This window comes from Morus notabilis, unplaced genomic scaffold (genome assembly GCF_000414095.1).
Source record: "Morus notabilis unplaced genomic scaffold, ASM41409v2 Scaffold679, whole genome shotgun sequence".
Classification (NCBI taxonomy): Eukaryota; Viridiplantae; Streptophyta; class Magnoliopsida; order Rosales; family Moraceae; genus Morus; species Morus notabilis.
Window position 1 is genome coordinate 349,642 of NW_010365777.1, and position 23,969 is coordinate 373,610.

Here is a 23,969-nt window from a genome sequence, read left to right on the forward strand (position 1 = left end):
CTAAGCTTTTGGAGACACTTTTCGGAGTGTCTTCTCAAGTGTGTGGTGCCGTGAATAGTGTCACCTTGTAATTTAGATAAACAATATTTACACTGAGCTATATGTTTATTGTTACCTTCATTGTCGATCTCATCAATTATGTCGAAGTGATCCCAAACTGTCGATGTGCGCTTGCATTTCCTCCTAGAGGTTGCAACACTTGCAGACGCAGTCGCACTGGCACTCACCGCTTCTCCACACCCACCACCATTGCGACCACGACCTCCAGTATGTCCATCAGAGCTCGGATTAGTAGATTCCTGCGTAACAAATTCATTAGTGGGAAATTGCCCTTCTTCCATGTTGTGTTGGGCATTAACAGGAATACCACTATAACCAAAAGGATCCATTATAAAAAAATAATAGCGATTTGAGAGAGAGAGCTTTAGCATAATGTGATAGTTTTTGGAAAAATTTTGAAAGAGATTTGAGAGATCGAGAGAGATTGAGAGAAGTTGAGAGAGATTGAGAGAAATTGAGAGGGATTGAGAGAGTTTGAGTGAGAAAAATGTGTGGAGGATGGGGGGGGGGGGAAATTTTTGGGTTAAAAAATTAATTTTTTTTCAAAAAAATCAATGTGCAACGGCTAGTTAGGTTCGGCGGATCAGGTTCGGGTGTATTCGGGCGGCAACGGGCAAAAAAGTAGCCGTTTGACGGGTTTTCGGGCATTCAGGCAACTCATGCTTTTGGGCAAAATTCAAGTTTTCGGACTTATTTTCGGGTCGGGCACAACGGTCGGATTTTTGAAAGTTTTTTCGGGCAACTCGGGCTTCGGGCGGGTCGGGCAGTCGGGCATGGCCGGAAAAATTCAAAAAAAAACTCCGGTGGACAGCGGTTGACGACACCTACACAGCGGCGGGCTCCAGCGTGGTCTCAAAATCCAGGTTGCCCGAGTCCGAATTTCCACCTTGGACGGGCCAGCATATGGGCCTGCTCGCCTGAGCCCGAAAGAATTTGGGCTTTGGGCAGCCCGCCAGCCCGAAGCTCCACCACTAACCCAAACTACCGTTATTGAAACTTTCACATGAACGAAAAAGAAAAGCTCTTTTTTGTTGCTTAAAAGAAAGAGAAAAACTTGAATTGAATTGTCATTGTGGACCTGTGTGGTCTGGTTAAAAAGAAAAAAAAAGTTTTAAATGCCGAAATTGGTAGCGAAGCCTCCCTTTCGAGAAAACACAGAGCCCACCTGATGTGAGTCCTACGTTGGCGCGTCCTAAGAAAAAAAAAACATTTGAAGTCCCTTTCATCACCCACGATTCTCAAAAAGAAAAATAATAATAAATAAATAAATAAATAAAAATAAAAAGACCACGTGGGCTTCTTTTTTAAAAAGAGATAGAAAATGATAAACGAAAGCCCCGTTCACTTCACCGATTCGAGTTTAGAATTCGAGTTTTGCTACAATAAAAAGCTCTCAGAAACAGTCACCTCACATCTAATTTTTTTACTACAGTAAAAAACTCTCACATAAAGTTACATCTCAACTTAAATTAAAAACTCGAATCAGTGAACTAAACGGGCCCGAAATGAGCTCCAAAAACGGAGGTAACAAAAGCTCTGTAACTTGCAAATGTCGTGCATAACGTCCATTTGAAAAAAAAATAATACATATCTAGAGAAAAGAAAATATTGAAAACACTTTTCTTTGTGTTGCGTCAAAAATAATACATAACTTCTTTGTGTTGAAAACACTTTTCACATGCTCAAATTCATTTTTTATTTTTTTATTTTTTTCACCAACTTTTTACTGTCAGATGAATATAAATAAAAATTATTTTCATAAATGTATCTCCGAATTATATAACTCATTTTTTAGTGTATTTTATTTTTTAAAATCGTTTAAAATACTCTTTGATATATATATTATAGATCAAATTGTCCCTTTCATCAACATCCGTCTATATAAACTATCAGACTCACTGACGTGGCACACTATTAAACATTAACTAAAGGTATTAACTTCTAATTAAACCGATAAAATTGATTTAAGTATTAAAAAAATAATAAAGAAGCAATATAAACTCTTGACTCTTGAGAAAGAAATAAAAGGGATTAATTTAATAATAATAATAATAATAACATTAGAATCTAAAGATTAGACAAAATGTTATATTTTGAGGAGTTTCTCCGGTAGTCCGTCTTATCGGTAGTCTTAATTTTTAACTGTTAAATTTAGTTAAAATCACATCATATTAAAAAAGTATGCAGAACAGACAGATTCTAATACAAATATAGTTAAAAAATAAAAAAACTACTGATAATTTATTTTTATAAGGAAAATAAAATCTCACAAGTGCTTATATGTATATTACCTGTTTGTGCTTAACTAATTAAGGGGGAGATTCATATGGTTTTGAGTGGAAATAGGTGAAGCTTTGCCTTTTCTCTGAGTTTTTTTCTTTTTTTCTTCCCTTAACTTTCCCTTTGAGTCTCTTCTTCGTGGGGAAGATCGATCAAGTTCAACCAAGTATTTTTCTATTATTCAACTTCTTCTTTATTGTTCTCTTAATACTTAAATCATAGGTTTAATTAGAATTTAATATCTTTAGTTAATGTTTAATAGTGTACCATTTCAGTAAGTCTGTTAGTTTTATACATAGAAGTGGATGGAAGGAGCAATTTGATCTATATATATATATATATATATATATATATATAGTGTTTTGAACGGTTTTAGAAAATTAGGGAACATTTTAAAACAGACTACATAGTTTGGGAGAAATTTATAAAAATAATTTAATCATTTATAGTTTTTATTCCGGAAATTGTTATTAATAGTTTTCTCAACATTTTTAAGTGTTCTTCTTCAAGAGGAATTATTTAATAGACCGAATGTATCACATCATTTTACTTATATAGGTTAATGAAAAAATGACATTTAGACACTCTATTTATGTTATTTTTTTTATACTTGTGTTTCTCTTTCCTAATATGTATAGCATTAGTTATTGAACAGAACCACCATAATTATTCTACCTACTTTCTTTATCTAATCAATTTACTTTTAATGATTATTTTTATTTCTAAAATATTTCTATTTAATCACTTTTTTTTTTGAAAAACGACGCTTGCTATTCCATTAGGAAAAGGGTTAGAGATGTCAATTGTGCCCGGCCATTCATCGAGCACGGTGGCAAGGCAAAAAAATTTTAGGTTGGGCACGACATGGCACGAGATTTTTATGGACCATGCTAGGCACGATACAAGGTAGTGGGCTGTAGTGGGCTCATAGTTTTAAGTACATAGGTCCAGCAGGACATGACACGACGACAAGCACGAGCACGGCATGACCCATCAAGCACAATGGGTTGCCACGACCAATATAATTTTTTTCTTTTTTTAAATAATTTTACGTTATTATTACTATTTACATATATGTAAATAATTTAAAAAATTATATATCTGCATAAACAAATTAAAATTAATTCATTTGACCTTAAAAAATCAAATCATGATTGCATTAATTTTCATTATTTTAACAATGACAACAATAAACAAAGTTATTATAATTCGTTAATCATTAAAGATTTTATAAATTTGGACGACAACTTCTTTTATCTAAATTAATTAAAATATGTAATTTTTATTTTCAATAAAATTTTGTGTGAAGAGCTTGACATGTAGTATTAATTTGTAATCTTTTTATATTAATTGTCTCCTCTTCTCAATAATTTAAATAAAATGACAGTTTTTTTTTTTATAAATTAGTAATTATGATGGGATCTAAGTTTTTTGCTTTTTTTTTTTTTTTGCTTAGTAATAGCATATGAAGTTATATTTTTATTTGAAATTGATAGAAAAATAATTTTAGGTGACTCAATGGTTTAATGGCGGTCTAAAGATCTATTGTGCCAAGCATGATAAAAGCACAAGCACAAATACAACACGAGCACATATAGCCTTGGGCCCATAGGCTGGGCCGGGCCTATGATTTTAAATTTTGGGTTGACACAAGCACGGCACAATATTTTGATAGGTTAGACCAAGCACGACATAAAGCACGGATAAGCCTAACCGATCATAAGCTGAGGAGCACGATGCGACACGATTTACATCTCTACCAAGGGTATACTACGCCTTGTATACATGTGCATTGCAACAACTTATATATTTACCACTGAAAAGTTGAAAGGAAAGTGGCAACAAGATAATTAGTTAACACCTGTGGAAAATTAAAAAAGGTATTTTATACTTTTAACATCTATTGAAGGTTTTAATTTCCTTTTTCATGACATTTCCTTCATTTAAAAAAATTTGGAAACTTGGTTATGAATCTTGTGTGGACGAGATATATATTTATATATTACCATTTGATTTTATACGTATAATGTTTATTCCTAAAAGGAAATATGTTGGTGTTTATTATAATCTTGATACATTAAAATGAAAAGAATATTGTTAGAAGTTTCTATATATGATTTCTTTTTATGTAACTTAAAGATAAAATTGAATTCGCCAATAGAGAAAGTGATAGTGATAATTTGCTGGGAAAAGTTGTATCTAAAAGCTTATAAATTTTACAACAATTATGCACTTAGAATTTGCTTTAGTATTCCAAACAAACACGGCACTTTTTGAAGAAAACATGGCATCGAGGCATTTGGCCAAAGTTTTAAAGTGTATTTGTATTCCTCTGATAATTTGTTTGATGCTTTTCTCAGATTCTGTGGTTCCTTCATCAGTAGTGAAATCCCTGCCAGGATTTCCTGGATCCCTTCCTTTTAATCTTGAAACTGGGTGAGAGTCTAGATGATTTATATATATATATACACACACACACATATAGATATATAAATATAATTATATTTATATTCAATCTGATAATATTTACATATATAAATATATGTTTATATATATTGCTAAGAGAATTATAACTTGTACATAATATACAGCCACATACCATGCTATAAATTTTAAAACAGCAGAAGAAACTAGTTTAACTTTTACTCTTTGCAGATACATAGCTGTGGATGAGAAGGAAGATGTTCAATTTTTTTATTACTTTGTTGAATCTGAAGGAAATCCAAGGGATGATTCCCTTATGCTTTGGTTCGTTGGTGGGCCTGGCTGTTCTGGCCTCTCTGGGCTTGCTTTTGAGATAGGTGGTTTTCAATTCTCACTCTCTCTCTCTCTCTTTTGGTTTTTTTTTAATGTTTTATTCTTTTAAATTTTTTTTTTAAAAGATGGTTTTATTGTTTTCTGGTTTGTATGTTGTGCACTTGTGCTTCAATTGAATATTCGACTAATATATAGCATTATTAGGGGATGTTTGGTTGAAAGGTTCAAACTATGATTTGAATCATGATTTATAGTTCGCTACACTGTTTTCTCTCATAAAAAATACACGTAAATCGAAAATAATTTTAATCCATGAACCAAACGTACCCTTAGTGTCTTGATTTACCGAAATCTACCTCAAAAAAGTCTTCTCAAATCCACCTCAAAAACACATGTTTGGAGTCTTATTATCACACCCTGATATGCTCTTCAGACACTTTTTTTTTTTTTTTTTGTAAAAAGACTCCATAAAAAAAAGAGAAGAAAAAGAGCAAATTTGCAATTAAAATTTGAGCTAAAGGAAGCTCTCTTAGATAAAGGAGGCATTAGAATATAGATTCTTATTGCTTTCTGAACGTCGAAGTGGGACGAAGAGAAAGATTTGACTTTTGAAATTCCAGTCATGATAAGAGTTTTTTATTGTTGATTAATTTTTTTGTGTATTTAAATTATGATTTGAATCATAATTTATGATTTACTATAATATTTTTTCTCATAAAAAAATATACGTAAATTAAAAATAATTCTAATCACACGATTATAATGAATCAAACTTGTAATCTTGCTTTTCTAATGTCAGCAATACCTTCCCACCAAAAGCGAACAATCAATTTTTGGAGTTCCGAGGAAAGATGAGAGAAAATTAAGCGATAATAATTGGACTTTGGTCCCATTTGGTAATGATTTTAGACCAGCCAAAAGCACTGTTTAAATAAGTTTTGGTTTCTTTTGTGTTGGTAAAAAAGTAAAAAACTGCATATGGAAGAAATTCAGCTGCACACAATGTAGAAATCAGAATTTAAAGAAATGCAATTTCAAATTTTGGCTTATGTGGAAATCAATCTCTCTCTTTAATGAACATTTTTAAATACACAAAAGACCATCCATTTTATTTCATAATTCCCAAAGTTTAGGGCCCGTTCGGTTCGCTAATTCGAGTTTTTAATTTGAGTTGAGATGTGATGTTGTGTGCGAGCTTTTTACTCTAACAAAAAAGTTAGATATGACTGTTTCTGAGAGCTTTTTACTGTAGCAAAACTCAAATTTTAAACTCGAATCAGTGAAAAAAACGGGGCTAATTATTTTGAAAGAAAAAGGTAATATACTCCCCACATTCATCAACGTTTCTTCTTCTTCTTCTTTTTTTTTTTTTACATTTTTTTTCATATGTTCTTTTCTTTTTAAAAACACACAAACTTCAAACTTCTATTTAAATTGTCGCTAAAACTTCTCACATAATAATTATAAAATAAAACATGTCCATATTAATTATATAATATGTCCATATTTTCAGAAAAAATAAAAAATATAATGTCCACATATATATATATATATCAAACTTTTCTTATAATGTAATTTTGATCATTTTAAACACATACAACGATTTAGCTCCATAATTTACTAAACTTCATGATCATGCTTTTGGAACTAACAGCAATTTTAATATTACAATTTATTAAACACTCAATTGCTTTATGTCACAGTTGCTTCTTCTTTCAGCACAGTTAATAGTAATTTTTTTTTAAATTTACAATATCATACACAATATTAACCAAGTATTTTAATTTTAAAGATTTAGGACCCGTTTAGTTCACTGATTCGAGTTTTTAATTCGAGTAAAGATGTGACTTTATGTAAGAGTTTTTTACTGTAACAAAAAATTTAGATGTGACTATTTTTGAGTGATTTTTACTGTAGTAAAACTCGGAAATGAACGGTACTTAGTACCTTCGATTCCCGTTGCTTCTTCTTTGGTTTCGCTTGCGGGTATTTATAGTTTCTGGTTTTTGGGCATAATGTTGAGGCAAATCATTTTTGTTTGGTTATTTGACGTTCACGTACGTGGATGCTATTTTGCTTTTTACTCGTTCCATTGCTATCCATTACAATTTTGTTTATATATTTGCCGTTTGTATTATGAAATTTTTTTTTAATCCGGAGTTTGTATTATGATTTTTTTACCTGTGTCATATGCTTTTGTGGCTTTTTATAGAGAAAATTACATATTATATCTCCTTAAATACATGACTTATTAAAAATATCTATTTTAAAAAAAATTTACCACTTAACTAATTATAGTTTAAAAGGTAAAAATATATGGGCTAATGTTAAGGGATAAAAATAAAATGGAGCTCCATTTCAATGTGTATTTTTAAAAATTGTCTTTTTTTTGTGTTATAGTGTTGCTTAGAGTCTTTCCTACATTTTGCTCGGTGTGATTTTACATTTTATAAATTTTTCAGCATGTTGATTTTGTTTGTGTTTCTTTTAAGATGGTTTTGTAATTCTCTTGATTGCTTTTATCTTAAGATGGTTTTTATTTTGATTTTTTTTTTCCTGATTTCTCACAACGTTCTAGTCATTCATTTTTCATAAAATCATCATCATTAACACAATGAAAACGTTAGTTTGCGATATATTTTGTTTTCATTACGTTTATAATTAAATTTGAAGTCATTTTATATTGTTGATTGTTTATCGTGGTTGGTTTTTTTTTTTTTTTATGGGTGTTTTTGTTCAGATTATAATCACTATTTTTCATTATGGAATTCTCATTAACCTAATGAAAAAGTTAATTTTTGGGTAACATCGTCATCTTAATGCCATGGATTGAATTTTTTTATGCCCATGAGATGGGTGCAAGTCATTCTTTTTTTTTTCCCCAAAAAAAATAAAAAAATATGTATTTTTTTGCTTGGCTGTGAGAATATTCTCTTCTCACCTCTTGGCCACTTCCCCAAGCTTCTGAATTTACTTAACTAGCTAGCTAAGTAGTTTCAATTCAACTCCTGATGAATTTTCGTGACGGGTGAATTCATTATTTATATTATAGATTTAATAAGGTGTATGGAGATTTTTTTTCACTTTCGTTTTTGGAATACCCGTCAGACACACTAATAAGTTATGTGCGCACAGAACGATTAAATCGACCATGTTTAAACAAAAACCAAAATTGTTGCGCAAAGTAAATTGTAGAATACTAATAAGAGACACAACTATGTGATTCTTTAGTGTGACCAAAAACCCTTTCTTGAAAAAACCATGGGTACTAATCATACTAAATATAATTGGATTCTACTATCACTAAATGTAGTTATAAAGATTATAACTACAAGAAACGTCATGAATCTACACCAACTTCTAACTCACGGTGACTTCTCTATACTCGTCTTCAGACTTCTTGCCTTACTCCGAGTCTTCTACTTGCCTTTGGTCCTCCTGACCTACTCCAAGCGCGATGTTCACCGTCTGTCCTCCTGACTTACTCTGGGCGCCATGATCCATCTTCGGCTCCTCCTTAAACTTACTCCGTATTCTCACAAAGTCTGCAGACTACAAAGTTTGAGAGTTATAAATGAAGCCTAAGAAAAACTCTACTTTTTCTCTCTCTAAAGCGCAAAATGAGAACACAAAATTCCAATGAACACTCAAATTTTAATCCGTTGTCTCTAAAACAAAACTCATAAGGTGACCTCCTTAGTTAATGAACTACCTTGATATGAGAGAGGTAATCTCTCCACTTGATCAAGGTTGTGATCTGATGGCGATCTTCTCATTAAATTGAATTTTGGTCACACAAAATCCCAAATTTAAGTCTTCCTAAAATTACAACGGTTACTATTTGAACGAAACCGAAATAGGTTCATAATCCTTTGCATTGTACAGATAAACATCTTGCTTGTTGGGTCAACAGAATAACTAGACCTGCACCTGCAGTGTCAAAACACTCAAGACACATAACTCGTGATCTGCAGTGTCAAATTCTAACTGTTATCTTTCGCTTAAACGTTATTTATTAAAGGATATGTTTTGTGAGAAAACAACTTATTAAAAGGGGTTGGGAGAGCAGACGAGTAATGGTGTCTCTTAGTCCAATTGTGGCCTTGAACATCAAACAGCCCTGTTTGGTGTTTTTTTTATTTTTTTGTATTTAATATTAATAATAATAACAACAGCTAAGAAACGTTTGTGAACAATATGCTTACTATGAACTTGGGTTGTGTAGGTCCTTTTCGGTTTAACTACGTTGAGTACAATGGCAGCTTACCAACATTAGAACTGAATCCTAACTCCTGGACAAAGGTATGCGTAATTTATTATTTACTTTTTTGATTTTTTGTTGCAATAATCTAATTCCTCTTTTGCCCGTATTATTTTCTGATTCTGTTTTTTTTGTTGGAAAACTGAAAATGAGATTTTTTTTTTTTTTTTTTTAGGTTGCCAGTATAATATTTATAGATGCACCCGCTGGCAGTGGATTTTCATACTCAAAGAGCTGGGAAGGGTCCCAAACTGGTGATCTTGTGATTGCCAATCAAAGTTTTAATTTTATAAAAAAGGTGAACAAAAGCATCTGAATTTTCATCGATTAAAATACAAAGATAAGGACTTGTAGTTGCTAGGTGTTGCAGATGTTAAGAAATTCAAGAACTAAACTATTGTTTTTCTATGCTAGCTTAATTAAAAGCATTTTATTTACTTGCTCATGACACTCAAACTTAGGGCCTTTTTTTTCACTTATTTTTTTGTTTGGTTTGGCAGTGGTTACTTGCTCACCCCAAGTTCATCTCAAATCCACTCTACGTAGGTGGTGACTCTTATGGTGGCTTTATAGTCCCTATAGTTGCCGAAGAAATAGCAAAGAGTAAGGACGCCAAAATTAACACATTATCTTTAACTTAGGGTCTATAAGTAGGAAAAGCAAAATATAACATAGCTTGGTGTCTGATGCCCAGGTGTCAAAGCCAGCCACACACCAGAATTTAATTTTCAAGTAAGTTTCTATTTACAAATATCAGGCTTGTTCTTTTAGAGTTTAATTTGAATATAATTATTGAGTTGAATTTGAGTTATAACTTGAGTTGAACTTGTAACTTGAGTTTGTATTTGGTTGTGTACATTTGAGTTATGGTTTGAGATAAGAATCTCTTTAAGTTTGTGTTTGAGTGAGTCAAAACTTGAATTTGTATTTAGATAGTATTTTAATAAAAACTCAATGCTGATGAAAAATTTTAATAGAGTATATGGGTCGAGTTTTATTCGTCTTTTCGTTGTCAACGCATAGAAAAAAAATCATCTCAATCAAAATTAAAACGAAAAAGTTATAACATTTTTAATAATAGAAAAAATACTGTTCATTAATTTGAGTTCGAGTTTCTAAACTCGAGTTGAAGGGAAAACTTAAACTCGAGTTTAGACTTAAAAGAACATGAACTCGAATATAAAGTTGTAACTCGAGTTGTTTTTTTCTGAATTTTTCACTAAAAGAACAAGCCCTCAATTACTGTGATAGGAATTTTTTGTTATTTAGAGTAGAAAAAACCTTCCTTTGCAGGGTTATCTGGTCGGGAATCCAAACGCGGATCGAGATATCAATTGGAATTCGAGGGTTCAATTTGCTCGTCGTATGGCAATTATATCGGACGAACTCTATGAGGTTAGAATGCTTATTTTGTTTGTATTTGAATCCATAACCAACAAATTACAGATGGTTTTTTTTTTTTTTTTTTTTTTCAAAAAAGCTTATAGTGACAAATTTTAAATTTTCCTTTTAAACTTGTGCACTTGTTACAATTTACCTGCCGAACTTAAGAATGAGTTATTCTCTCTCCTTAAACTTTCGGAAAGCATGCTTTTCGTTACCGTCCAATTCCTCCCAAACTGTGGTTTCTTATGCCCTTAAACTTCAAAGTGTATCATTCTCACCTCCTTGATCCTTCTAATCTCTATTGCTCCAAATCTTAGGCAGACATGGAGACGAGTTATGTTTTTTAAGTGGATGGCTGAATTCTTTTCCCACAAGGCATATTTGAGCACAAATTTGGTAAATATTTTTACGTAATTTTTTTAATAGGTAGATAATGGGACCTTTTACAAGAATAGAGCTTAACAAACATTTCGGTCAAAAAAAATTATCAAATTTTTGCTCAAATACGCTTCAAGAAGTCAGAGGTATTTGTTATATGAGAAGAAACTTCAATCTCACTCATTGTCCAAAAGTTGGTCACAGATTGACAAAAATTATATATCATATATATACAAAAATTATATATCGAAGAGTGAGAGCGATAAAATTTGAAGTTCAGGGGCATTATTGAGATACTCCATTGATTAGAGGATTTAAAATCTTGATGGAATTGCACGAAAACCTTAAACTTAATACTTTAAGAAAGTATGGAGAGAAGAAGAAAAATATATATATTTTAAAATGAAAAATGCCAGAGACACCAACTCAATTCACAACTCTTATATGCCAACTGGTGTAGTATGTAAGTTGTTAATACTCTTATATGTCAATTTTATATTGGTGGGTATTTAAATCATTACCATATCAATTAATGATAATAGTTGCATCTACGATAAAAAAAGATAACTCTCATACTATATCAGTTGGTACATTAAAGTTGAGATTGCGTTGGTATCTCTAGCATTATTCTTTTAAAATTTACAGTGAAGTGTAATTTACATGTGCATATGTTCAGGGTAGAATTTTGAAATTCACCAAATTTTAAAATAGTTGCTTGATTGATATCTCAGTCAGTGAAGAAGAACTGCAAAGGACAGTACAAAGAAGACGACACCAATACTACACCTTGTGCCATTGATCTTAATGCTATCTCACTCGTAGGAACATCTTCCTCTCATGATCTAGTTGATTTTTTTTTTTTTTTTAATTTGTGGCTCACTTAGATGTTTTTGCCTTGTTCGGCAGTGCACTGAAAATCTTGGAGCCTAAGTGTGGATCATTATTTTTAGCAAATGGGAAGATGGAATTTTTCAAATGGAAATCCCTCCTGGAGCAGCCATCTGACCCAAAAAGGTTTCAACCAAGCTTTAGAGTCCGTTTGGTATCTAGATTCGTTCTATGATTCGAATCATGGTTCATGGTTCGCTACAGTATTTTCTCTCATAAAAAATACACGTAAATCAAAAATAATTCTAATCACATGGTTTGAATCCATAAACTAAATGCCACCTTAGTTTTGGGGGACCACAACCTACTTTTCCTGAGTTCGGGTGTCGGGTAAACCAGATCTTCAACTCTAAAATAATTAATCCTATTTTTCCATTAAGAAAATTTCTAGAAATGTTTTGGTAACTAATCATTGATCAACTCTTTCTGAAGAGATATGTGAACCTGTTGGCCCACTTGTGGGCAAATGACAAAAGCCGTTCAAAGGGCGCTGCATATTCGGAAAGTAAGAGAAATTGTTTTAAGTATTGACAAAGAGAAGTGATTGATAGAAGTATTATCATGAGTTTAGCTGTAATTTCATGAAAATGATGAACCAGGGAACAATAAAGACGTGGATAAGATGTCCTAATAACTTACCTTACAAGATTCAACTGCAAAGTGTTGTTAGCTATCATCAACGTCTTAACTCACGAGGCTATCGGGCTCTTATATACAGGTTTGACTAAACTTTTCATTAAAAAAAATAAATAAATAAGAGTTTTTTGTTTGCATTGGTACACCATGAACTTATCGATTTTTGATAATATGGGCTAGGAACTTTCAATTATGTTAATTGAGACTCTATATTTGATAATATGTAGTAATTGTACTCCAATAACTAATGGACATCGATTCAAGGACGCAAATGCTCCATGATTATTGCAAGAATGCAACTAAAACTTTTGGTTGATTTGTAAGTTGAAACTGAAATTGCTTTAATTTCAGTATTTGGGATCTAATTGTCATCAATTAGTTGACGCACATAATCGGAATTGTCAAACTTAGAGTCAAATGTCAAATTTAGATGGTAAGTTGAAAAGGAAAAGTTCAAGATTCATAATTGAAAATTGTAAAAATAGTAATAATAATAATAAAGCAATGAAATAGATACTTGGTCTTAACATTCGACAAGTGGAGATAAAAATCACCCTAGTTGGATATATTTTATTCTGAGATCTTAAGAGAAATATGATTGATTTTATTTCTGCAGCGGAGATCATGACATGGCGATCCCTTACATTGGAACCCAAGCGTGGATCAAGTCTCTTAATATTCCCATTGTTAGTCAGTGGAGGCCATGGATGGTTGATGACCAAATTGCAGGGTAAGCTAACAGTTGACTTCTTTTACTCCACCTTAGAGTTATATTCTGCATCTATTCATGTACCACATAATTGACAATCGTGATGTTTGTTTGTCGGGAGAAAGAGAAAAATAGGCTAAGACTTGAGATAAATTAAAATTAATAGGTTAATAGTTTACATAAATTAATAAATAGGCCAAATTACTGTTTTCGTCCATAACTTGTCTAGTTATGTACCATAACTTGACAAGTTATTATCCATAATTGTCTATAACTTGTCTGGCTATGAACCATAACTTGAAAAGTTTGTCCATAACTTATCTGGTTATGAACCATAACTTAACAAATTATGGCATATTAATTTTTATAACTAAAAATTGGCCTATATACCTATTTTATACTATTTCCCTTGTTTGTTTGTATGCAGATACGTGACTGAATATTCAAAAGGCATTGATTTCGCCACTATTAAGGAAAGAATTCTTTTTCTCCTACAATAAATATTGGTTCAATAAGCTAGGATATAATCTTTTTATATATATATATATATAAGAAATAAGAATTAATTAAAAAATGAAAGATTATGGCCCCGTTCATTTCGTCGATTCGAGTTTAGAATTCGAGTTTTGTTACAGTAAAAAGCTCTCAGAAACAGTCACATTTAACTTTTTTGCTACAGTAAAAAGCTCTCACACAAAATCACATCTCAACTCGAATTACAAACTCGAATCAGCGAAGTTAACGGGCCCTATATACACTTACACATGTACATGATGTATTTTATTAAAATAAGTTTTGTGCGGATTTTGTAGGGTGCTGGACATACAGCCCCAGAGTACCGGCCTAAGGAATGTTTTGCTATGTTCAAAAGATGGATCTCTCAACAGCCACTTTGACTAATTCAATAATGAGCACAACTTTTATATTGAATCGTATTGTATCAGGAATATTTAATGTTAGGATTGATGCCTCAAGCAAATAAATTTTGTGCTTTATTAACATTATCATCAATAAGGAATTTTTTAATAGTTTATTTTATATGATTCAATTGTCCTAATTACTTCAAAGGGTAGATCATAAAACTTTCATAAGCAAACAAAAAAATCTAAGATTGGTATTGAACCGTAATTATGCATATAAGGTGGTATGTGCAGGAAAATAATTTCAAGATAATTATTTAAAGGTAGCATAATTGTTCTCGAATTTATCGTGGTTTAGCAAATTTCCTCTAAAACTTATAATTTGACAATCAACTCAAACTTGTAAACTTGTTGAAATGTATCTTATTTTAATAAATTTTCTCAATTTTTTATTAGATTAAAGGGAATAAAAGCTGTGAAATTAAAATATTTGTGTTACATTTAAACTGAGATGTTAGAATTTTTCATCAAACGTGCTTTTTCGACACTAATTTAACATAATCTTTATTAAAATTAGGCATATTGCAATAAGTTTACTAATAAAGCATACCATTTATTAAAATTAAAAGCTCAAGAGACAAATTATCAAAATCAAATAATTTTAAAGGTAAATGTGTAAAATGCCCTTGCGTAGATATGTAGTCCACTTAAGTTGGAGAATCTGTCCAGTAACTAACCAAGGAAAGGAAGGGTGAAAAAAAAAAAAAAAAAATCATGTGTCACGTGGAACAACAATCCAAAGCTTGAAAACTCTTTTTCCATGAAATTTAAACCGACACTAGGGCTAAGACAATAATATATAATCCTCCGGCCATTAAAGAATCAAAACCATTAATACTAATGTCCCGGCGGCAAGAGAAGAGACGCAAGTTCAATGAGGCCGTCATCAACATGCTATATCCTCCGCCTCCTCCACAAGTACCTCTCTCTCTCTCTCCCTCTCATTCTGTGATGCGTATAATTCTGCGGAATTTTGATTTCATACGAATGAACTCGTACAGGCAAGAGCCGCGGACTTGGCGGTGAACAATTTCGATCAAGATTTTGATTCGGATCTCGTTTCAGGTCTAAACTACAGAAAATTTCCCCTTTTTTTTTATTTCTAGTCATTTTGAGTCATTAATATTTCAACGTTTTTTTTACGAGGAATGAATGCAGATAGTTTTGAGGAGAGCAGTTCTTCAACCTCGGGCGACGACGGTGAAAGCGAGTCTCGGAAGCTTACGAGGGCTCAGCGGAAGAGACTTCGGAGGAAGAAGCTCAAGACGGACGCTTCTCGTCGTGGGAAGATTATTGGGCCACTTTTACCAGCTCCTGCAGATGACGATGGTAATCTTGCACTTGAAAATGGATCTCCAACTGTTCGACGTAATGCCGCTGAGAAACCTCCTTCTATAATTGACCATCCCGGTAATTGGATTTGAACAGTTTCTCAACTGTGTTTATGCTTAGAAAAAAAAAATTAAGATTTTTCGATAAATTGATCAATATTTTTCTTATAATACATGATTGCCCTGTGATTGACGGTTCAAAGTTGTGTCTTATTTTCTAGGTGTTTTCTCATACCCTATCGCACATGGTAGAATGATTATGTTGAGGGAAAAAAAATATATTAAAACATTTTTTTCCAATGAATTGGTAAATATTTTTCTCAATACTTGATTCCGATTAGGGCTCATTTGGTAATACTTTTAGAGGTTACTTTTCGCTTTTTTAAAGAAACTACAACATGTTAAGTATTTGGTAAATCTTGCTTTTATCCAGCAACTTCTAAAAACTACTGTCAAATAACATAATGTAAAAAGTATGTCAAGAATTACTTTTACATAGCAGCTTTTATTGCCATTATCCAAATTTACAAAAATTACCTTAATAATTAAACTTAATTCTCAATATACCTACTTTACTTTTTTCATATTAAATTAAAAAAAAACATATATTTTTAAAATAGTTATTTACAATTGAAAATCTTTAACAAGTATACTATGCAAAATTTATTCAAATATTTTTAGTAATTATCAAAATATTTAAATATTAACAAATAATAAGAAATTTAGTAGATGAATAATTTTTCCCAATCAATAAAAATAATTTATTTTTAAGAAATATTTTAATTAATAAATTAAGATCATATTTTTTTATTTTAAATATTGACTATAAAATAGAAATAAAACTAACTATAAATATGTGCTAAAGTATGTCTACTTTTATCATTATACATCTCTACAGTAATTTTATACACAGTATGTTATTCAAAATAGTTTTGTAACAATATTTACTAAACCCTTATATGCTTCTGATCACAATAACTTATTACTAACAACATAACAATAATAAAAATTTTCAACAGCATAATGTCAAACTGACCCATTTCATATCCTATCACTCAATTCTCCTTCTTTAGAAAATAAGACTTTTCTTTATAACTTTTTCAGAAATTCTATCAGATGAACCTGTGTTAAGCTCCGGAGAGCCACCTACTTGTGCTAAAAATCAGAGCAAAGTAAAGATACGGAGGTTAGTGAAGAAGCTGGCAAGGAAAAATTCGTTAGCGCCAAGAGAAGAAAACTTCGACCAAGATCAAAGCGTGAAATCCATTGATGAAAAGGATGGTGCAAAAGATTGTAAACATGGACACGCCTAATTAGAATGGTTCTATGAACTGCAATGGTCTCAAAAAGGTGATTCGCTATGCTAAATTTTCATTGATAATTTTGTTGGTTGTAAGTTTCATCATAGTGGCCACTGATTGATATTTGAGTTTCGTCTTAATTATTTTTGTCTATAGAATAACTCATGTAGGTTCTGCATTTAGATTTTTTTTTTACAACTTTTTTTTTAACTTTTTAAAGTATGTTGTGCATTTTTTAGGTCAAAATTTACTCTTAATTTGATAAAAGACGTGAATTTGTATATTCAATGTAATTTGAAGTTGTACATTAATAAGATTAAAAATTAAAGATATATATTTTTTTGAATGAATCTAAAATACTTGGCATAAAAGGTAAATAACCCCAAAAGAAGAGAAAGGGAGAGAGAATAATATTTTGCATCTGTTTATATGTGTTACATAATTATCATTGGATTTTTGTCTATATGCAGATACGTGCCACGTCAAGGCAAGAATTTCTTTTTCCCTACGTTAAAAATTGGTTTTAATAATCAAAGACATAATATTGTTTCACAAGAACCTTCGCAGAGTGGGAATTTATAAAAATTAAAAAATTAAGATAAAATACACATATATGGATATATATGCAATATATATATATGTATGTATGTATGTGTTTGTAATTGTTTATAAGTGTGTACATATATTGAATTTTTTGTGTTATTGTAGGGTGGTGGACATACAGTTCCCAAATACCGGCCCAAGGAGTGCTTTGCAATGTTCAAAAGATAAATCTCTCAAGAACTACTTTGACACCAACTCTGAAATAAGCAACTATTGTATGGAATTTATTCCTAAACTATTTATTGGCATTTACCATTAAAACTAACATAGAAGGTGGTTTTGTTTCGCTACTAATCTATTGATAATTCTAGTATATATCTTTTGGTTGATTCATGTTGTGATTTATCTTATGGTTTGCACCTTAAAACAAAACAAAAACAAAAACAAAAAAACAAAAACAAAACAAAAGAAAAACGACAGCGAATCTTTTTATCTCTTTTTTTTTTTTTTTTTTGTTAAATGTTATAAAACAAATGCAAAATAGCTAAATTGTGAACAGTAAAGATCTTTCGTCCTATTTTCTTATCCCGTTAGTTGCTTTTTTAATTAAATTTTTTACACCTCATAATTTATTTTAAGTATTTTCGGTATTTAGTCCATATTTATGTAATCAGATTGTTAAATTGAGATAACATGATAAACAAATAATGACGGGACAACTAACGAGATAGAAAAAAGAAACAACATATATCAACTCTTGTTATACAAATATAAAGTTTCAATAGTTATATATATAGACAAAGAATCCTAAAGTGAGAAAAGAGAAAGGCCACACCAATTCAATGCCTTTTTATGGAATGTTAATTGAGAGGTTATGAAGATTATGAAATACCAATCACTAATAGTAGAGATAATAGAATTTATAAAAGCTGTTGAGAAGGTGAACATCCACGGCAATAAAGTACTTATTTTGTAACACTAAAAACATTATACATGTTTGTTATTAACTTTAAAGACAAAGAAAAACCCTAAAAACGAGACAACAAAAAAAAAAAAAAAAACATTCAACGTGTTATTGTGTTATTACTACAGAAAATCTATACAAATACTCTCCCAATGTTAGTTAAGATACCATGTTTGTCACCTTCAAAAAAAAAAAAAAAAAAAAAAAAAAAAAAAAAAAAAAAAAAACCCATGTTTGCCCTATATGGTTGATAATTCAAAACGTATTTACCTTGCTTTTAAACCATTCAAGCACACAATCACCATCTCAAGCAAATAATTGAGGGTCCGTTTAGTTCACTGATTCGAGTTTTTAATTCAAGTTGAGATGTGATTTTATGTGAGAGCTTTTTACTGTAATAAAAAAGTTAGATGTGATTATTTGTAAGAGCTTTTTACTGTAGAAAAATTCAAATTCAAAACTCGAATTAGTGAAATGAACAGAGCCAGAACACACGGTTTTCCATTCATCAAAATATAATGCAAATATTTTTTTTGAAGAAATAGAATGTGAATAGATCTACAAATCTATACATAACATGTATACAACTATCTTTTAACAATACTCAAAATAATATATAACTTGCACCAATATTACTTGAATTAGGATGGAATCCCAATCATGTTGATATTAGGTAAATAAAATCAATTTCATATACAAAAGGTTTTTCTTGTAAAATTTGTTTATTTATATATCCTTTTAATGTTTATTAATTTTGAGGACGTGCTCTGCTTGTGTTGTCGTGTGTGTTGCTTGAGCAGTCTATTATTAAATTGTATTTTGATTTCAAACACATAGTGGTAGAAACAATTAAAAACAATTGAATAGATGTATAATTTAAATGAAGTGCATTTAAAAAATAGATTTTAAACATAAATCTATTAAAATGTTTGTTTCAATCACAATATATGTTTTAGTTGGATGTTATATTTTCATAAATATAAAATTAAACATGCTAAGGAATATTTTGATTTGGACAATTTAAATAGAAAACAAATTAGGGTGTACGGGTGGAAAAGAAAAAGATATTTAGGTAAGTTCATATTTAAACACAATTATTTTAGTAATAGTGTTTTTTAAAATATAAAACGTATTTTAAAACAAATCAAATAGAAAATTAATTAGAGTGTACATATGAGATTTAATGAATTGTAAGAAAACTAATTAAGTAAGGACATATTTGTAAAAAAAATATTAATTGAGAAATTAGAGAAGATAAAAATCATTTAACGAATCAGATTTGAAAATATATGTGAAAAAAGGTAGAAAATGTGAAATAACAATCAATAGAGAATAAATTTAAAATAACTCAAGATCAACGCCACAAGGAGAAGGTATTGATGCTTTTACAATAGTTAGATTTTTTTTTTTTTTGAGAAGTTTATAATAGTTAGATTTGATTCTATCTTAAATAAAATATCAAAAATATGCTTTGAAGCAAATTTAAATTTCCATGATGTTTTCACCAATATTTTCATATTTGATTTGACCTACAACCTGAAACTAGGGAATTTTTTCTTTTTTTGAAATCTGAAATTAGGGATTTTTGCCTTCAGTTTCTGTAAACTGAGGAAACAAAAAAATAAATAGTAATAAAAAAGAGTATTCACTGTTCAACACTCATATTCCCGTCCCTCTCTAAAACCCTTGAACCCTAACCCCCTCCAGAACTCTCTCACAAGTTACACAACTTTGACGACGGCCATGGCGGAGCTAAAACTCTCGGAGAGCCGAGACCTGACTAAAATAGAGCGCATAGGCGCCCACTCTCACATCCGCGGCCTCGGCCTCGACTCCGCCCTCGAACCCCGCGCCGTCTCCGAGGGCATGGTCGGCCAGGCGGCGGCTCGCAAGGCCGCCGGCGTTATCCTCCAGATGATCAAGGAAGGCAAGATCGCCGGCCGCGCCGTCCTCCTCGCCGGCCAGCCCGGTACCGGCAAAACCGCTATCGCCATGGGCATGGCGAAATCCCTCGGCTTGGAAACCCCGTTCGCCATGATCGCCGGCAGCGAGCTCTTCTCCCTTGAGATGTCGAAGACCGAAGCCCTAATGCAGGCGTTTCGCAAGGCCATTGGAGTGAGAATCAAGGAGGAGACGGAGGTTATTGAGGGCGAGGTCGTCGAGGTCCAAATTGACCGTCCGGCGGTGGCCGGAGCGGCGTCGAAGACCGGAAAGCTGACCTTGAAGACGACGGAGATGGAGACGGTGTACGATTTGGGGGCGAAGATGATCGAGGCCTTGGTGAAGGAGAAGGTGCAGAGCGGAGACGTGATCGCGATCGATAAAGTTTCTGGAAAGATCACGAAGCTTGGGAGGTCGTTCTCGAGGTCGAGGGACTACGACGCCATGGGACCGCAGACGAAGTTCGTGCAGTGCCCCGACGGGGAGTTGCAGAAGCGTAAGGAGGTCGTCCACTGCGTCACGCTTCATGAGATTGATGTTATCAATAGCAGGTATTTCCTTTGTTTTTAAGTTAATTTTATTTTTATAATCAGATCGTCTGAATTATTTTTGTTGCTCTTTTTGCTACTGAAGTGCTAAAGTTAAGGTTTTGAATGAGAAATCATACGATATTAATGTTTGTGTGGCGAATCTGAGATTGAGAGCTGCTAGTTAGGATGTTGGAATTACTAACTTCTCATTGATAATTTTTGTGGTGGAAAGTATTATCTCAGTGGCTAGTGGCTACTGATTGATATTTGAGTTTATATGGCTTTATAAGGTGCCTTAAGCTAATGTTTTGTGTGAAACATCTTAATCCATTTACTTGAAGTTTGGAATCTGAGAAAATGTAAGAAATTGGAAGAGAAAATCTGAAGAACTCAATGGCAGTTTTGAGAGAATTTGAGAGGACGTTTCTGGAGAATGAAAGCTCGAATGAATTCTATGTTCATTAAGCATCTATTCATATGTTAGATTAATAGTACATTAATACGGAAATATGTCAGTGGTCTAGTAAACTAGCTCCCCTTAATCCTTGGTATTTACGATGATAGATTACTAACTGATTACTAACAAATTACAGATATTACGGCTAAATATTTTTTAGCTCTAGTAGAGTCTTCTGCTTCAACACGTTTAAATTCCGGAGCCTGTTAGGATGTTTGTCTTTGAAGCTGCTACTTAGGATGTTGAGCTTTATGTGCACAGTGGTTATCAATCTCTAGTACCCTTATTTTTCACTGAAAATCTTTGTTTATGCGAGAACCCAGTACTCTTTTTTTTTTCTTTTTTTTTTCTTTTTTTTTTCCATTTATAGTTTCTTTGGTTGTTGTATGTGTGATTTATGGTGGCTTTAAGTGATTGAAATTTGAGTTTATACTAGTGGCTTTATGGCTGAAGCTAAGTTTGTGTGTGAAACGTCTTGGACCATTTAAACCTTGAGACCTTGTAGGGTATTAGTTTTGAAGTAAACCTACTTTGGGAGCTGCTACGTAGGATGTTCTATTTATATGTTCATGGTTAGCTACCTTATTTCTGTGGATAAATGACATTGTAGAATAGCATATAATATATTCTGTGGGTTTTTCTGATTTTTAAACTTTTCGCATTAACTAATTTGTCTACTGTTAAGCCGAGTAATTTTTGTCCCTGTTGATCGTCATTTCAGCACTATATTCGCTTAATAACTCTACAAATACTGGTTAGATTGATGAATTTCGTTCCTTTGTAGATCCTGTGCTTTCAAATTGCATAATAATTGTGATATTATTTCTAATACCTGTATATAATATAAGACGAAACAACTTCAGGGAAAATACAATTCCACAAATGTGTCCAAGATCAAATATAATTTGCTGCCTATACATGCGGTTCAATGCTTTTAACATGATGGAGTGAAGCAAAATACGTTTTTCGAAGTGAAATCTGCTAGTTGAAGCTTCTGTGCTGAAATAGATGGGGAAAAAAGAAGAATTTTTTCCTCTATATAATTACTCGTACATTTCTACGAATTCTCCGTATCCTTCTATAATAATTTGTATAAACCTAGCTTCTGTTAGGGCTCCTTTCTTCCCATGTATTTTATATCTAGACTTCTCATTGCCTTTGTTCTCTCACTATTATCATCTCTTAATTTCAGAACCCAGGGATTTCTTGCCCTCTTTACTGGCGACACTGGTGAAATCCGTGCAGAAGTGAGGGAACAGATAGACACGAAGGTAGCTGAGTGGAGGGAGGAAGGAAAAGCAGAGATTGTGCCGGGCGTCCTGTTTATTGACGAGGTGCATATGCTTGACATTGAATGCTTTTCATATTTGAACCGCGCATTGGAGAATGAGATGGCTCCTATCTTAGTTGTTGCCACCAACAGAGGAATCACTACAATCCGAGGCACAACTTACAAATCCCCACACGGCATCCCGATAGATCTCCTTGATCGCCTGCTCATCATCTCCACTCAACCTTATACGGAGGACGAAATTCGCCAGATTCTGGACATAAGGTGCCAAGAGGAGGAAGTGGAGATGTCCGAAGAGGCAAAAAGTTTGTTGACCAAGATTGGAGTAGACACATCCTTGAGATATGCCATCAATCTAATTACAGCCGGCGCATTAGCATGTCAGAGGCGAAAGGGGAAGGTTGTGGAAATGGAGGACATTAACCGAGTTTACCATCTCTTTTTGGATGTGAAGAGATCAACGCAATATTTGATGGAGTATCAGAGTCAGTACATGTTCAGCGAAGATGGCAATGAAGATGATGCCACTGCCATGCAGTCTTGAGAGTTCCTTTTGACTTAATGTCGCTTGTGGCCATTCTTGTATCCTTTCTTAATGTGCCATCAGAGGGTATATTCGGTGTATTGTACTTTTTTTTTTTTTTTTTTTAATTTATGAGTTTGAGTTACATCGCTTTGTAGTTTTCTGTGTTTTAGGGAAGACTTGCAGTCTTTTTGCAAAGTTAAGCTGCAGTAAATTGTTCCTTTGGAAGATCCAGTATGAAGTTCTATTGGGCTCCCTTGTTTCTTCTAAGGTAATCGCAATCACTTTTTCACTTTGGAGTGAGTATTGCTCTTTGTGTGTTTACAAAATGACTTAACTGCCCTTTTGTGTTTGATGAGGAAGTGATATTGTAGCTGATTTCGGTCCAAAAATATACCTCTTTGCTTTATAGTGAGAGCAACATTTGTAACGCTCTGCAACTGGGGTTGTGCTACTAAATTCGTTAGTTTTGCGCTTTATAGGGTCAAATTATTTGTCTGTCGATGGAAGGGTCTAGATGCCAATCTAAAGAAAGCAGGATTCAGTTGTTGACGCCTGTGTATCTTCATTTAATAGGCTTTCAAAGCGCTTTCTAGTCTAAACCGTACAATTTAAATTTTAAATTTTAGTTATTACTTGTTACACTTCTTTTATTATAAGGTTTTCTTAGCATAATTGTTCTCCAAAATTGTCGTCGTTTAGCAAATTGCCTCTAAAACTTTCAATTTTAACACTCAAATCTTACAAACTCGAAATATTGTTGTAATGTGTCTCATTTTATTAAATTTGTTCAAATTTTTAATTAAATTTAGG

The 23,969-nt window shown here is 32.3% G+C and overlaps 2 protein-coding genes and 1 pseudogene across 4 annotated transcripts; all 3 read left to right on the forward strand.

The window, feature by feature from the left end:
• Positions 1–4,643: 4,643 nt before the first annotated feature.
• Positions 4,644–14,251, forward strand: LOC21396203 (annotated as a pseudogene).
• Positions 14,252–15,073: 822 nt separating this feature from the next.
• Positions 15,074–17,758, forward strand: LOC21396204. 3 transcript variants are annotated; one of them, XM_010108620.2, is made up of 5 exons: positions 15,074–15,193; positions 15,277–15,340; positions 15,434–15,685; positions 16,711–16,956; positions 17,616–17,758. In XM_010108620.2, exons 1-4 carry the CDS (start codon positions 15,116–15,118, stop codon positions 16,917–16,919), a joined length of 603 nt encoding a protein of 200 aa, XP_010106922.1. In that variant the 5' UTR covers positions 15,074–15,115; the 3' UTR covers positions 16,920–16,956; positions 17,616–17,758. The 3 variants fall into 3 exon arrangements, with proteins under 3 accessions (XP_010106922.1, XP_024028349.1, XP_024028350.1); XM_024172581.1 differs by having other exon boundaries at positions 16,723–16,956; XM_024172582.1 differs by having other exon boundaries at positions 15,434–15,643.
• A 2,283-nt stretch (positions 17,759–20,041) lies between these two features.
• Positions 20,042–23,673, forward strand: LOC21396205 (ruvB-like 2). Its single transcript, XM_010108621.2, has 2 exons — positions 20,042–20,906; positions 22,535–23,673. The coding sequence occupies exons 1-2, from the start codon at positions 20,158–20,160 to the stop codon at positions 23,175–23,177; spliced, it is 1,392 nt and encodes a 463-aa protein (XP_010106923.1). The 5' UTR covers positions 20,042–20,157; the 3' UTR covers positions 23,178–23,673.
• Positions 23,674–23,969: the final 296 nt, after the last annotated feature.

Excerpts from the sequence above, each read along its gene's own strand:
- LOC21396204 (XM_010108620.2), top strand. The coding sequence starts at position 15,116 with ATGTCCCGGCGGCAAGAGAAGAGACGCAAGTTCAATGAGGCCGTCATC. Across the intron at positions 15,341-15,433 it reads TGATTCGGATCTCGTTTCAG|ATAGTTTTGAGGAGAGCAGT; the intron begins GTCTAAACTACA and ends GAATGAATGCAG. Across the intron at positions 15,686-16,710 it reads TTCTATAATTGACCATCCCG|AAATTCTATCAGATGAACCT; the intron begins GTAATTGGATTT and ends TAACTTTTTCAG.
- LOC21396205 (XM_010108621.2), top strand. The coding sequence starts at position 20,158 with ATGGCGGAGCTAAAACTCTCGGAGAGCCGAGACCTGACTAAAATAGAG. Across the intron at positions 20,907-22,534 it reads ATTGATGTTATCAATAGCAG|AACCCAGGGATTTCTTGCCC; the intron begins GTATTTCCTTTG and ends TCTTAATTTCAG.